At 42.1% G+C, this 13,489-nt stretch overlaps 1 protein-coding gene across 3 annotated transcripts in view; it reads left to right on the forward strand.

Moving 5' to 3' along the window:
• The window catches only part of ascc3 (activating signal cointegrator 1 complex subunit 3), a 251,624-nt gene that overhangs the window by 49,269 nt on the left and 188,866 nt on the right, over positions 1-13,489 (forward strand). For all 3 annotated transcript variants that reach the window (XM_041793322.1, XM_041793323.1, XM_041793324.1), the window contains exons 7-8: positions 2,009-2,144; positions 2,560-2,685. In XM_041793322.1, coding sequence (XP_041649256.1) covers positions 2,009-2,144; positions 2,560-2,685 — 262 coding nt within the window. The remainder of the gene's footprint in view (positions 1-2,008; positions 2,145-2,559; positions 2,686-13,489) is intronic.

Consider the following 13,489-nt stretch of genomic DNA (forward strand, 5'->3'; position numbering starts at 1 on the left):
TAGTTGTGCTGCAGGTGGAAAAATACACTAATTCCTGAGGAATTTATTATTAATGTGCACTCATGACACGGCACCTTGTTCATGATGGTAAGCAAAATAACACTGTGGCTATTTTTAGGACCTCAGGATACAGTATTACTGTATTACCAGCATTCCTGGTGAAATTCATAAACACAGACTAAAGCGGTCAAAAGTGTGGCGTCATTACTCCAACAATGTCACACACAGGGCAATGTGAAACGTCTGTCAAACTGTGATTTTAAGTGAAAGGCATGTATCTGTTTGTACAAGAGCTGTTAATTTTGTGCAAGATTTCAGTTCATCTCCATACGTCCAGAGATCTAGAATCCAGAGACTATTTGATAATTATTCTGAGGTTTTATCTTTTAAAGGAGTTATATTTTTCCCTTTTAAGACAAGTTTATATTGTTCTCAGAGGTCCCCAGAACATGCCTGTGACGTTTGTTGTTGATAAAACACTCCAGTATTGTATTTTTGTATGTCTAAAAAAAACCCTCTATTTCAGCCCTGCTCAGACACACTGTTTGTGTGTCTGTGGCTTTAAATGTTAATGAGCTGTCTGACTCCACCCCTGCCCACACCCCTCTCAGGAAATGGATGTGGCACTCCAGATGTTACAGAGTTACAGATGCTTTTATCCAAAGTTAAGGACCTGAATGGGATTTGAACCATCAATCTCCCAGACTAAAGTCAGCAGGGTAACCCATTGAGCTATCCAGCATCTCAGCTGGCAGCTCAGAGGAAGATCAGGAGAGGAGGGCAGAACTTTCTTCCAAGCAGGGAGGGCCAACCAAACCTGGGGGCGGGGCTAACTCCCAACATGACATCATGGGGGGGAAATCTGACAATGACTTGTTTCAGCACATATTCTCTAAAAGGAGGAGAAAGGGGGTGTGTGTTGTGGTCAGGCCAGGGACACATATTTTTGTTAAAAAAAAGCCCGAAAAGGTGATTTTTGCACAATATGTCCTCTTTAAAGAAAATTAGCTATAGTACTGTTTTCTAATTCAAGTTTAGAGACTGAAGATCCAGAGAGAAGTTTGTTTATACCAGTGTTACTCAACCCTGCCCGACCACAGAGCCAAATTATTGGAAATCACCTTTGCAAGAGCCACAAGCTAAGTGGTGAAAAGTGGCAAAAAAGGGTTAAGGTGGCAATAAAAAATAAGTAAAAAGGGGGCAAAAATTGGCAAAAAGGGGCTAAATAGAAATAGAAATAGGTGAGGAGTGTCAAAAAAAGAGTTACAGGTGGCAAAAATGGTCAAAAAGCAGGAAAGACAGCAAAATATTTGTCACAAGTGTCATTTATGGACAAAAGGCTGAAAAGTTGCAGAAAATGGCAAAAAGCTAAAAAATTGCAAATAGCAAAAAGGTTGGTAAAAGCAGCAAAGACAGGATAAAAGTGGTAAAAATGGGCAAAAAGTGGCAGAAATTGATTAAAGGTGGCAAAAAAAAAGAAAAAGGGGCAAAAACCACAAGTAGGGGCAATGGAAATATACAGACAGAAAATAGGTTGACAATTAAGTCTGACAATTAAAGCCTACTGTATAAGTGTGGGAATCAACCTGACTTGTGACTTGCAAAAGATAATTTCTGAGGTCAAAGTTTCCCTTTTTAAAGGTTTTCTAGGGGAAAATATTTCAAATGAAGACAAAAGAGCCACAAATTATCACAAAACCACCACATGTGGATAAAGAGCCACGTGTTGAGTAACACTGGTTTAAACTGAGACATTTCCAACAAAAAAGAAAATTGTTGTATATTTTAGCACGTTTTCCTCCCAAACACTTGATGTGTAGGTTTGATAAATGAAGTGTTTAATAATTGTGATCTCAGTATCAGACTGCTTGTGAGAATGGTTTTGCCCTAATGGAGAAGCTCTAAACAGGGCCTAGTTCCTGTTGAAAGAGTCCCTGTACGTCCTCATCTTCAGCCTGTCACTCTAGAGTTCATTCTGGTTTCTCTAACCTTCTGTGGTCTCATACAGGGAGCAGGCCCTGCTGAACGCCCGGCGTGAACCTGTACTCAGCAGAGAGAGAGTGTACGAGCGTATCCGATATCCAAACGTCTACGACAGCTACGCAGAGGCAACAAAGACACCTGCGTTTGTCGGGGGAGCCAGGGTGAGATTTCTATTCCCTATTTTTGTCTCCAAACCTCTTCTATTTTTTTTCCCCAATATATATTTATGTTGTACTTATGGTAGGCCGTTAAGATTTCACAACAGTCCTCTCAAAATCACATCAGGAGGCTTCAGAGTGTCAGCCATGACACATGATTGAGTACAGCTCCGTATGTATTTGTGTGCATTTCTACAGTCACATGAAGAAGGTTTGTGTCGGCCTGGTCTCTGTATTTTCAAGGCTGCATGGAGAACATGCTAATGCTTGTTGTTTTTTAAACAGGTGAATTCTTAGACTCTCCTTTCTCTGACTGTGGGTTTCTGTTTGAGTTTTCCAGTGTTTTGTTGTGCAGGAGTCTTTGAGGTCATCCTTGAGGTCTGTGTTTTGTTCTTTTTCCTGTCTGTGTGACATTCAGATGCTGCTTCCCGAGGGAATCCGCAGAGACAACAATAAGATGTATGAAGAGGTGGAGATCCCGCCCAATGAACCCATGCCCATCGGCTTTGAAGAGAAACCCGTCTACATCTCTGAGCTGGATGAGGTAGGAGCCGCTCTGGGCTGCTGTATGCGTCTGTGTGTGTGGATAGTTGGGGCTGGGTCAGCGTGTGGATCTGAGGACTGACGGTGACATTTCTACAGTCAGGACGGTTGACTGAGACTCTGAATGTGCTGTGGACAAACTATTCCTTTACCTGACACGCCAGATAGACCAGATGGATGAACACTCGGCCACATGACCTGTGGCCAAGCAGGAAGTAGTTTATTTAGACTCACCCAAAGTTAGTAAATGCCAGCATATCCAGTCTGGTGATCACGCCCAGTAGACTTCAGCAGACTGTTTCTGTTTGATTCAGAGGGTTGGGTTTGCTGCTTCAAACATTTCTGTACTGATGAACGCAGAAATCCCTACTGTTGGCAGGATGGCAGAATTAAGACCCACTCTGTTTTCTGTTATCACCCCCTGGATGGGCGGATGTTCAGCTGTATCTCATTCACAGATGATGGACAGATACTTTAGTTATGGACAGCAGAATCTTCTAGCAATATTGCTGTCATTCTGTGGGCCTCCAATCATTCCAGTATTCTTGATTTTCATGATGTGATTTAAAGTTTGCATGAATGCATGTAAATGCAGTGTAACTCCACAGACAGTCATGCTGCATTTGAACATCTCTAGTCCAGGGGTTCTCAACGTTAGGGTTGGGACCCCCTTGAGGATGGCGAGACACTGAGAGGGGGTCGCCAGATGCCTTCAAAAAGAGAGAATATTTTTTCAAATAATACCAAACTGTATTTTTTAGCCATTTAATGAAAATATAAGCATGAAATTAGTTAAATATAGAATAAAAACGTTTTATCAATAGCTTTAGTGCTAGCATCCTACTGTTTCCTCATTTGGGAGCTGAAAAGCTTGTCAAACTCTTATGGGGGTTTTGTATTGAAAATATTAGTGGTGTAAAGATAATCCGATGTTGACGTCAGCGTTCTGAGTGCATCGGTCCGCGGAGCCCTGGATTAGTAAAAATGCTGCACGAACCAGTCTTTGGACCAGTTTTAATGCAACATCTTGCTATTGGAGGACAGCCCCTCCCACAATGCATTGCATGTATACATTGCCCTCAACAAATATGGCGCTACCCACAGAAGAAAGCCAAAGTAAATAATCGAAAATGGATTAAAAATGAACAAAAAGACACTTAATATCAGATCCAACGCTGTGGATTTAATCTTTAAAGACCCAGAAAAGTCACAGAAGTTCCTGGCTTGCTAGAACAGCATACTTACGAGCTACGAAGAAATCGAGGATGGCAAACTAGTCAGCTTTCAGAGGAAAAAAGAGTAAGGGTCTATGACTTATGGTTCAAAAGTTATTAACGTTTTTCTAAACTGTGTTACTTCTTGTTGTATACAACAACCCTGTCCTCAGAGACCCGGGGAAGTCAGCCAAGTTCCAGACTCACTAGAAAATGTTCTGTAAGAGCTACAAATACATAAAGAATATATGTAGAAAGGCACAACAGAGCTTTAACAGGAAAAACAAGTCAGGATCTTGGACTTAAGGTTCAAAAGTTACCAAGCAATTTACAAAGGGGTGTGCCTGCAGCACGGATCCGTGCCGCGTGAGCTCTAAGGGATGAGTCTTTTACATTGTGTGACTGCAGCAGCTGCAGGCATTGCAGACATTGTATGTCTTAGCACTTACACTGGTATACAAGTGGCCCTGGGATGTAAACCTCAGCCAACCTTTTAAAAGAAGAAAACACGGGGCGTGCCAGTAGTCAAGTGGCTAAGGCGCGCACCATGTACACGGGCAACCCGGGTTCGAGTCTGGCCTGAGGCCCTTTGCCGCATGTCTCTCCCCCACTCTTGTCCCTGTTTCCAAGTCTATCCACTGTCCTTCTCTATCTAGAAAGGCACGAAAGACCCCAAAACAAATCTTTAAAAAAAAGAAGAAGAAAACACCTATCACTTGTGCGGGTTATACTCCTGATTCTACGGTTATACTCCAGCACTGCTGTCAGAGAGACTCTGAAGCAAGGTTGTTTTAAAGCATGAGAACAAAAACACACTGTGTAGTAGAGCCTTTATAGTAAATAAACTGTGACTTTTACATTATGGCTAATTGTGACTTGGTTTGAATGACCCGATCCTTTTTGAATCTGCAGTTCTTTAAGAGAGATTGGATGAGTTGATTCCAGGCTTTAGATTTGATGCCATCCAAAGGAACTCCAGCCTCAGCTCAGCTCTGCACCTCAACGTCTCATTTTGAAGTAAATCCGTGTGAACACTAACGGCGGCATGCTCGTCTGTTCAGCTGCCAGGAGAGTGCGAGACGCCCCGGTGTGTATTTGGTCCCTGTTATCCTCCATCTCAGTGAGCAGGAGAGGACTGCTGCGGCTGTAATGGCCAGTGAGTGATGTTCCTTCTTAATGGAAGCGCTGTAGCTCTCAGCCGGCTGTCAGCAGACACAATGACCCGTCAGTCTGACTGACACCTTGACTGACAAACCCACACTGGTACTCTAGTGCACATACCCAACAGCCTCTAGTGGTCTTCGCCAGGCCTACGAAGGATCGTGTTAGAGGGCAGCAGGCTGTAAACGAAGTTCAGTCTGCTCCATCCTTGAGGAAGATGTCTGGCAGGAGGTTGGAGAATCCTCCAGATGCGTCATTGTCTTTAAAAGGCTCGGCTTCAGTCCTGTCTGATGGTGTGGGCTCTGTAATCCATCATTACTGCCTCACTAGTGAAGATGCAACAGTGCAGAAGGTCACCTCCTCTTCTCTCAATCCCGCCTTTCATTGATGAAGAACCAAAACTAGGATGCTGGCCGGTGTTTGTCACACTTCAGGAGGCCGGTGTACGTGCTCCCCTCTCTTAACCTTCCTGTCACTCATGTTAATGGACGTCATAATAAACAGGAACCAGCGTCTTTGTGTGATAATGTGTGTTTTTGTGAGACTGTGTTTGTGTAATTGTGTGTAGTTTGTGGGCGGAAATCTGTGCATGTGTGTCTTGCCGTGACAAATTGATGAGCGGATGGTTTAATCACATTTTCACCGTTGCTCTTGTTGTTTTCAGTTTGTGGTGCAGGCTCAGGTGTGTGTTTGCGGTGTGAGTACTGGTCTCTTCAATGCCTGTCAATTTCAATCCTCATCAGGGCGTTCTTTAAGGACTTGACCATTAATCTTTCCATTAGGCACAGGCCTAAATCCCAGAAAACAGCGGTCAAAAAGCACTTCTTTCAGATAAATGAATAACCGTGTTAATGCCCATAGACTCCTTCCTTTTTGTTTAGGTTGCTTGTTTTTTGGCAGGTACAAGCCACTATTCAGGATTAATTTTGGGGCTCTTTTTGATAGAGAGGGCAGTAAATAGAGTGGGAAACAAGGATCAGAGAGTGGGGACTGACATCTGGGAGAGGAGCCACACTTAATCATCTGCAGCCTCCACAAGCCACCATTAAAGACAAAAAGATGAGGATTAGCATTTCTCTCCCTCAAACACTAGCTTTCAGCACCAGCCAAGTCAGCTATTAATCTTGCGCTTGATCTGTGCCCTGAAGATGGAGATCCTCGTCTGTTAAGAGAAGCAACAATAATTGGGATTTACCTGTCAACATGCAAACTTTCCCATCTCCTTTTGTGTGGAAAATTCAGCAGAAAGAGTGCAAGGAAAGCACAACAAAATTAACATGGTCACATTTTTCTGTAGAAGTGGTTTCATTATCTGTGATGATCTCAGGGTCTGGACCTTGGGGAAGGTGCCAGGGTTCTTGGGGGGGGGGGCATGAGGCTTCTTCTGTTCTGAAGTCATCAAAATGAGACCCACTCATATTCAGTTTAATCATGATAAAACACTTCTGAAATATTTTAGACAGCAATGGTGAGAAAAGCATGCATGGGCCTTTTTCTTTGGGCTTTATCAATCAAACACTTAGAATCAGTGCACATTTTTGACAGCAGTCTGCCATGTAATCCTTATTTATATTTATGGGTCAAACCTGAGACTACAGGTCTCCTGAGCTTTATACAGGTCTACATACACTATATTGCCAAAAGTATTCACTCACCTGCCTTGACTGGTATATGAACTTAAGTGACATCCCATTCTTAATCCATTGGGTTTAATATGACATCAGCCCACCCTTTGCAGCTATACAGCTTTACAGCTTCAGCTCTTCTGGGAAGGCTTTCCACAAGGTTTAGGACTGTGTTTATGGGAATTTTTGACCATTCTTTCAGAAGTGCATTTGTGAGGTCACACACTGATGACGAGAAGGCCTGGCTCTCAGTCTCCACTCTGATTCATCCCAAAGGTGTTCTATGGGGTTGAGGTCAGGACTCTGTGCAGGCCAGTCAGGTTGATCCACACCAAACTCTCTCATCCATGTCTTTCTGGTCCTTGCTTTGTGCACTGGTGCACAGTCATGTTGGAACAGGAAGGGGCCATCCCCAAACTGTTCCCACAAAGTTGGGAGCATGGAATTGTCCAAAACCTCTTGGTATGCTGAAGCATTCAGAGTTCCTTTGACTGGAACTAAGGGGCCAAGCCCAGCTCCTGAAAAACAAGCCCACACCATAATCCCCCTCCACCAAACTTTACACTTGGCACAATGCAGTCAGACAAGTACTGTTCTCCTGGCAAACACCAAACCCAGACTTGTCCATCAGATTGCCAGATGGAGAAGCTCGATTGGTCACTCCAGAGAAGGCGTCTCCACTGCTCTAGAGTCCAGTGGTGGCGTGCTTTACACCACCGCATCCAACACTTTGCATTGCACTTGGTGATGTATGGCTTGGATGCAGCTGCTTGGCCATGGAAACCCATTCATGAAGCTCTCTATCACTGTTCTTGAGCTAATCTGAAGGCCACATGAAGTTTGGAGGTCTGTAGCCATTGACTCTGCAGAAAGTTGGCCACCTCTGCGCACTATGACCTCAGCATCCACTGACCCCGCTCCATCATTTTACGTGGCCTACCACTTGGTGGCTGAGTTGCTGTCATTCCCAATGGCTTCCACTTTGTTCTAATACCACTGACAGTTGAGTGTAGAATATTTAGGAGCCAGGAAAGTTCACCACTGGACTTGTTGCACAGGTGGCATCCTATCACAGTACCACGCTGGAATTCACTGAGCTCCTGAGAGCGAGCCATTCTTTCACAAATGTTTGTAGAAACAGTCTGCATGCCTAGGTGTTTGATTTTATACACCTGTGGACATGGAAGTGACTGGAACACCTGATTTACATTATTTGATGGGTGAGTGAATACTTTTGGCAAATAGTGTATGTACTAGAGATGCACCATTTTGGATATTTGCTGATATCTGATATGCCAATATTTACAGACTCATTTCAGCCAATACAGATATCTAAATATGTGATTCAGACCTTAAACTTTATTCATTAAAAGAAAAAAAGAAAAACAATGTGTGAGCAGACCAGAGGGGAGGACGTGGGGGAGGCAGTCATGCCCGAGCATGGTGTAAAACAGTCAAGCCTAAAAAAGTGTGCAAGATAAACTTCAAATTATACTTCTTTTCATCTAAAAAGCTGTCTGCAGCCTATATACCAGTGTAACCATTATACCTGTTTACCACACGGGTTGCTCCTGACACAGGTGTTACTGTACTGTAGCTTCTCAACATTGGTCTGCTGTTTCATCACTCTATCCAGTCATATATCTGTTGTGTGGTAACCAGCGTTGGCAGTCTCAGCGTCGACGCCTCTCAGACATTCCCTCTGTTTTCAGTGACTCTGTGGTAACAGACGAGTTTGTGGTCTGATGAACAAAGTGAAGGTCCTTTTCTCTCTGAGCTTTTGTTCTGGTGTTAGGTGAGAATTAGAATTCCAGTTCACATGAGTTTGGTTTGGTTTCCTTTAATCTTCAGAGTTTCTTATGCTTTGATTTGTCCGGCACGGCCTTAAAAAGCTCAGTTATTTTCTTTTTTTGTTCTCCCTCTTGTGTGAAGTCAAGGGTGTTAAAGGCTTCTGTCTGATCTAGACTTTGGTACAAAAACCTGAGCTGGAGCCGGAGTGCTGTTAGCTGGAACATGGTCAAAAGTTTCCCTCCATCTCCTCTTTGGATGTAAACGGAGGCCTTCAGCAGACACAGACACTGTTAGACCAGGAGACAGGCTTTGGTGTCTGCTTCTCAACAACAATAGTTTAAAAATTTGGTCTGTTTGTTTGAATGGGGTCCTTAATGAGCATGCACATGCACCTCTGAATCGACATATTTCTGTAGCAGAAATGTCAGGTTTTCTTTATCCTTTTCTTCATCAGTCATTGTGCTGTCATTCCTACCTGTCACAGATTCACCTGAGGGTAGCTGACAGCTGTCTGAGACTTCTACTGATTGGCTGAGGGGTGTGGATAAATGTCTCTTTAAGATCTTTGTTTGTAGTTTTACATCCTGATATCCAGTTAAAAATCTGCTTTACTGTCACAGCCCTCAGCTCTCAGTAATTTAAATTGTTTTCTTAAGGGTCTTGTCACCCTTTTTTCTTAATGCATGGACGGTTTCCTTTCTGATTCATAAAGAGCAGAGTAATATAGAGAGATAGATTCATAACTAGTGTAAGCTCCTGACCACAAGAGGTGGTCTAAAACACAATATTGAGCAATGTGTTGATTTTAGATATCCATAATTGCAAGCCAACACTTCTAAATTGCACAGATAGGTTGGCAACATTTGGAACAGTTGGTCAGTCTGCCACTAAACTTTACAGAAGTTTCCAACATGGGTGCAGTTTAGACTTTTTCTTTTCTTTAAAATCTGACTGAAATCATGAAGTTTCCCTACTGTTTGATACCACTTATTATTAAATAAAGGATTTTATCTCTTTAAAACACATGGTTTTTAAAACACATGTTATTTAGAGGTGCAAAATAGAGAAAGTTTGCACTTGAAAGTGTAGAACACATACAAAATATCTACTCCTGATATATTAGTTGTTTAGATTGCCTAGAATATTTCCAACAGTTTTCAAAGTCAGAGAAATTCTAGATTTTTATAACTGGATGTGTGTTTTGATGGTAGTTTTCATAATGGAGCTGCAGAGACTGTTGCACAGCATCACTGTATGTTTGGTGGAAGGCTGCTGTATAACAGAGATAACTGCTGATGGAAGCTGCTGCTGGTCTCTGTTTTATTTTCACCCTGGTTGCAGAATGTACAGTAGTGCTGCAGGATTTAGTAATAATGTGTGATTGCAATTATACTTGAAAATACTGCAATTTGCAGTTACAATTACAATTTAATCCATTAATGTTATCATGAATCTGCTTGTTTTTTTTTAATCAAGGAAAAAGCAGAGAATAATGACTGTGTTCATCTAGAAACAAACAGATATGAAGGAGCATTACAGAAAGATGAAGTTTTTACAACACGGCTTTCTACTTTTGTAAACCTTTAAATTCAGAAATAATTGCAGCATTTAATGCTATTGTGTTTTTCCATAGCCTGACATTGAAACTGCAATTGGATTAAAGGTCTGTGCTCACTGAATCTTTTATTTTCTGATGCGTTTTTTCCCTGTCCATTTTATAAAACAACATCACACAAATAAGACTTGTCCTTGGAGTCCAGTGCAGTTTATTTGCATTCACTACTGAAATTCTTTAAACTGTGGCAAACTGAAAACAGACTGAATTCTGTGGCTCTATTAGTCCTTGAAAACCACACTGGGTCCTGACACAGAAACTCATATGGTGCACGCTTGTGCATCATGGCGGCGAGCTGGAGCGATGGAGAGCAACATTTAACTTCAGCCTTTGTTATGTGGCTATGAGGAGAATGTTCGGCCTTTATCTACACTATATTGCCAAAAGTATTTACTCACCCATCCAAATAATGTAAATCAGGCATTCCAATCACGTCCATGTCCACAGGTGTATAAAATCAAGCACCTAGGCATGCAGACTGTTTCTACAAACATCTGTGAAAGAGTGGGTCGCTCTCAGGAGCTCAGTGAATTCCAGCATGGTGCTGTGATAGGATGCCACCTGTGCAACCAAGAGCAAGCATATCAAGAGATTTTGGACAATTCCATGCTCCCAACTTTGTGGGAACAGTTTGGGGATGGCCCCTTCCTGTTCCAACATGACTGTGCACCAGTGCACAAAGCAAGGACCAGAAAGACATGGATGAGAGAGTTTGGTGTGGATCAACTTGACTGGCCTGCACAGAGTCCTGACCTCAGCCTGACAGAACACCTTTGGGATGAATCAGAGCGGAGACTGAGAGCCAGGCCTTCTCGTCTAACATCAGTGTGTGACCTCACAAATGCGTTTCTGGAAGAATAGTCAAAAATTCCCACAAACACAGTCCTAAACCTTGTGGAAAGCCTTCCCAGTAGAGTTGAAGCTGTTATAGCTGCACAGGGTGGACCGACGTCATATTAAACCCTATGGATTAAGAATGGGATGTCACTGAAGTTCATATGCCAGTCATGAGATGGTTTTTCTGTTTTATGGACTTTTTGCATTAGAAGGACAGATTCAGTCCAGAAATTCTGAAAACCTCACTATATGGAATGTTCTGTTTGTAGGATGGTTGTCTGCAGTTTCTCATGAATAAAAACATTAAATTGCCCAATATTGAGTCTAGGAATTCTAGTTCTGTTTGAAGAGAAATCAACATAATTGATGTTGATTGGAATTAAAGCAAAGGTTATAGTTCTGTTATAGTGACAGCTATTTTATTTCTTCAACAACATCCATAAACAGATAGTATTCTGCCATTCAGCTGTAAAATGTGATTTTTGATCCTTCACACCCAGCTCTGATTTGCTCAGTACATATTAGGGCTGAACGATTTTGGAAATAATCTAATTGCGTTTTTTTTTTTTCCCCCAATATTTCAGTTGCTATTTGATATGCGATTATTCCTTAACCTTCTTTTATTCCAAAACAAGGGCTAAACAGTTCTTTAAAAATATCAAATTCTGATGATTTTGACTTGTATTGCAAATTGGATATGAATTGCTGCATTCAAGGGTTTTTGTCATTCTTATATTTAATAAGAAAAAAAACACAAAAATGAAGAAGGTAGGATTTTTTTATAGACTATTCTAAAAAAGTGGCTCCTGAATGATTGCATAAGTCATGCATGACATCTGTGCTGCAAAAAAAAAACGTTTAAAACTGGTATCAAAGAAAAATTGCACCTTTTGGGATATGAAAATTGCAGCAGGCCATATTGCCATAATTACCCAGCCCTAGTACATATACTGTACTAGTATTTTTCTAACTTAATTTATGATAGATGGTGAGAAGTGTTTGCTAAATCCAGCCCAATCTAAAAACTCTCTGAAGTAAGTGTAAAGATAATGAGACCATTTTTACTGGTTGGGTTTTGCTGGTTCCCCATTAATTGGGAATATTTGGACTCCAGTGAGGATTTGCAGCTATCTCCAGGGAGCCCATTTCCTGAAATGAAAGCTAAAAGCCCCAAAGAATTAGCAGACATCACAGGGAGATGTTTTTGATGCTGTCGGTTAGACATTCAGCAGCGCCTGAGTTTCTGTCCTTGCTCTCCTAAAACGGCTGAAAGTGAAACAATCGAAACAGCAGAAATAAATTCTCCGTGGCTCCATCCCTGTCGTCTCTCACTCTCTGAAAGATTTATCTCTTGTTTTGCCTCTCTCTCAGACTTTCTCTCTGGCAGTTTTTCCTTCATCTTTGAACGTCTCTGTGTAAGCGATATAGATTGATATGGAGCCTCTGTCTTCTGCTGAGCGATGTGAATTAGCCTCAGTCAGGCGGCAGCTCTATTCATTAACTTAAGCCTGGGCAACTGTGGAACAAAGTGCCTCACTCCTCTGAAGCGCAGACACACAATGCCTAATAAGTCTTTACGTGCTATTAGACTTTTCAGCCTGCCTTTCAAAGCCTTCACGACGCCCCCCTTCCCTTCCTCCTCCTCTTCCTCCTCAGCAGCGTCCCGTTTACACTGAGTGCCGATTGTCATTTATTGAAAGCTGTAATGGGAAACAGGGCTGTGCGAGCCTCGCTACGCCTTTAATAGCTCTGTGAAACATTAAAAGTGGGGAATTTATTAGGGTGCTTTTTAACTAATGAATCAAGGTCTAGGCTTCCTGCTCTTGGCACTGTGGTAAAAGCCTTCCTAATTCATCTGAATAAATATGTTAGTCAGTGTGTCGTGAGTGAGAGCAAGTGCCTCTCTTTAGTGGAACTGATGGACCAAACACGTCCGTATCTCATGGAATGGACACTGGAACTCAGATGAAGTTTGTAGGAAGTGCTAATTGATAAGAATCCACCAGAGCTGCTAATATATTCAGAGAAATGACACGTTAGCACGGGGGAGCGGTCCGCAGAGCGAGAGGGATTAAAGCAGAAAACCATGGAGGGGGGATTGAAAGGCATAAGTAATGACTGACTACTCCCTCCTCATTTGTGCTGTATGTCTTAATGCGGCTCGACACTGAAAACTTTCTTACTCTATGATTTTCTACTCCACTTTGTTAATCTTTCACTTACGTTGTCAGCTCAGGCTGCTCCTAACCATTTCTCCTTCTGACTTCTCATTCCGATCCCCAGAGGACAATAATCATGTTCCTTCGATTTCACTGCTCAAGAAGTGTAAAACAGAACCATAAATACGATGTTTAGGAGTCTGCATGAGAAATAAAGACATGAATGTGATTACACTCCTCAGTCGACATGGATATGAAGGAAGAGGAAACAGAGATGAGAAAGTAGAACTGTTACAACACCAGGGGTAAGAGCTTTGATACAAAACAACAAGACATCAAATAAGACCAATACCACGGCGACACAGAGACTTCCTCTGAACCTAAAACCTGCTAATCTCAAACC

The sequence above is a fragment of the Cheilinus undulatus genome, linkage group 8, assembly GCF_018320785.1.
Source record: "Cheilinus undulatus linkage group 8, ASM1832078v1, whole genome shotgun sequence".
In the NCBI taxonomy this organism is placed as follows: Eukaryota; Metazoa; Chordata; class Actinopteri; order Labriformes; family Labridae; genus Cheilinus; species Cheilinus undulatus.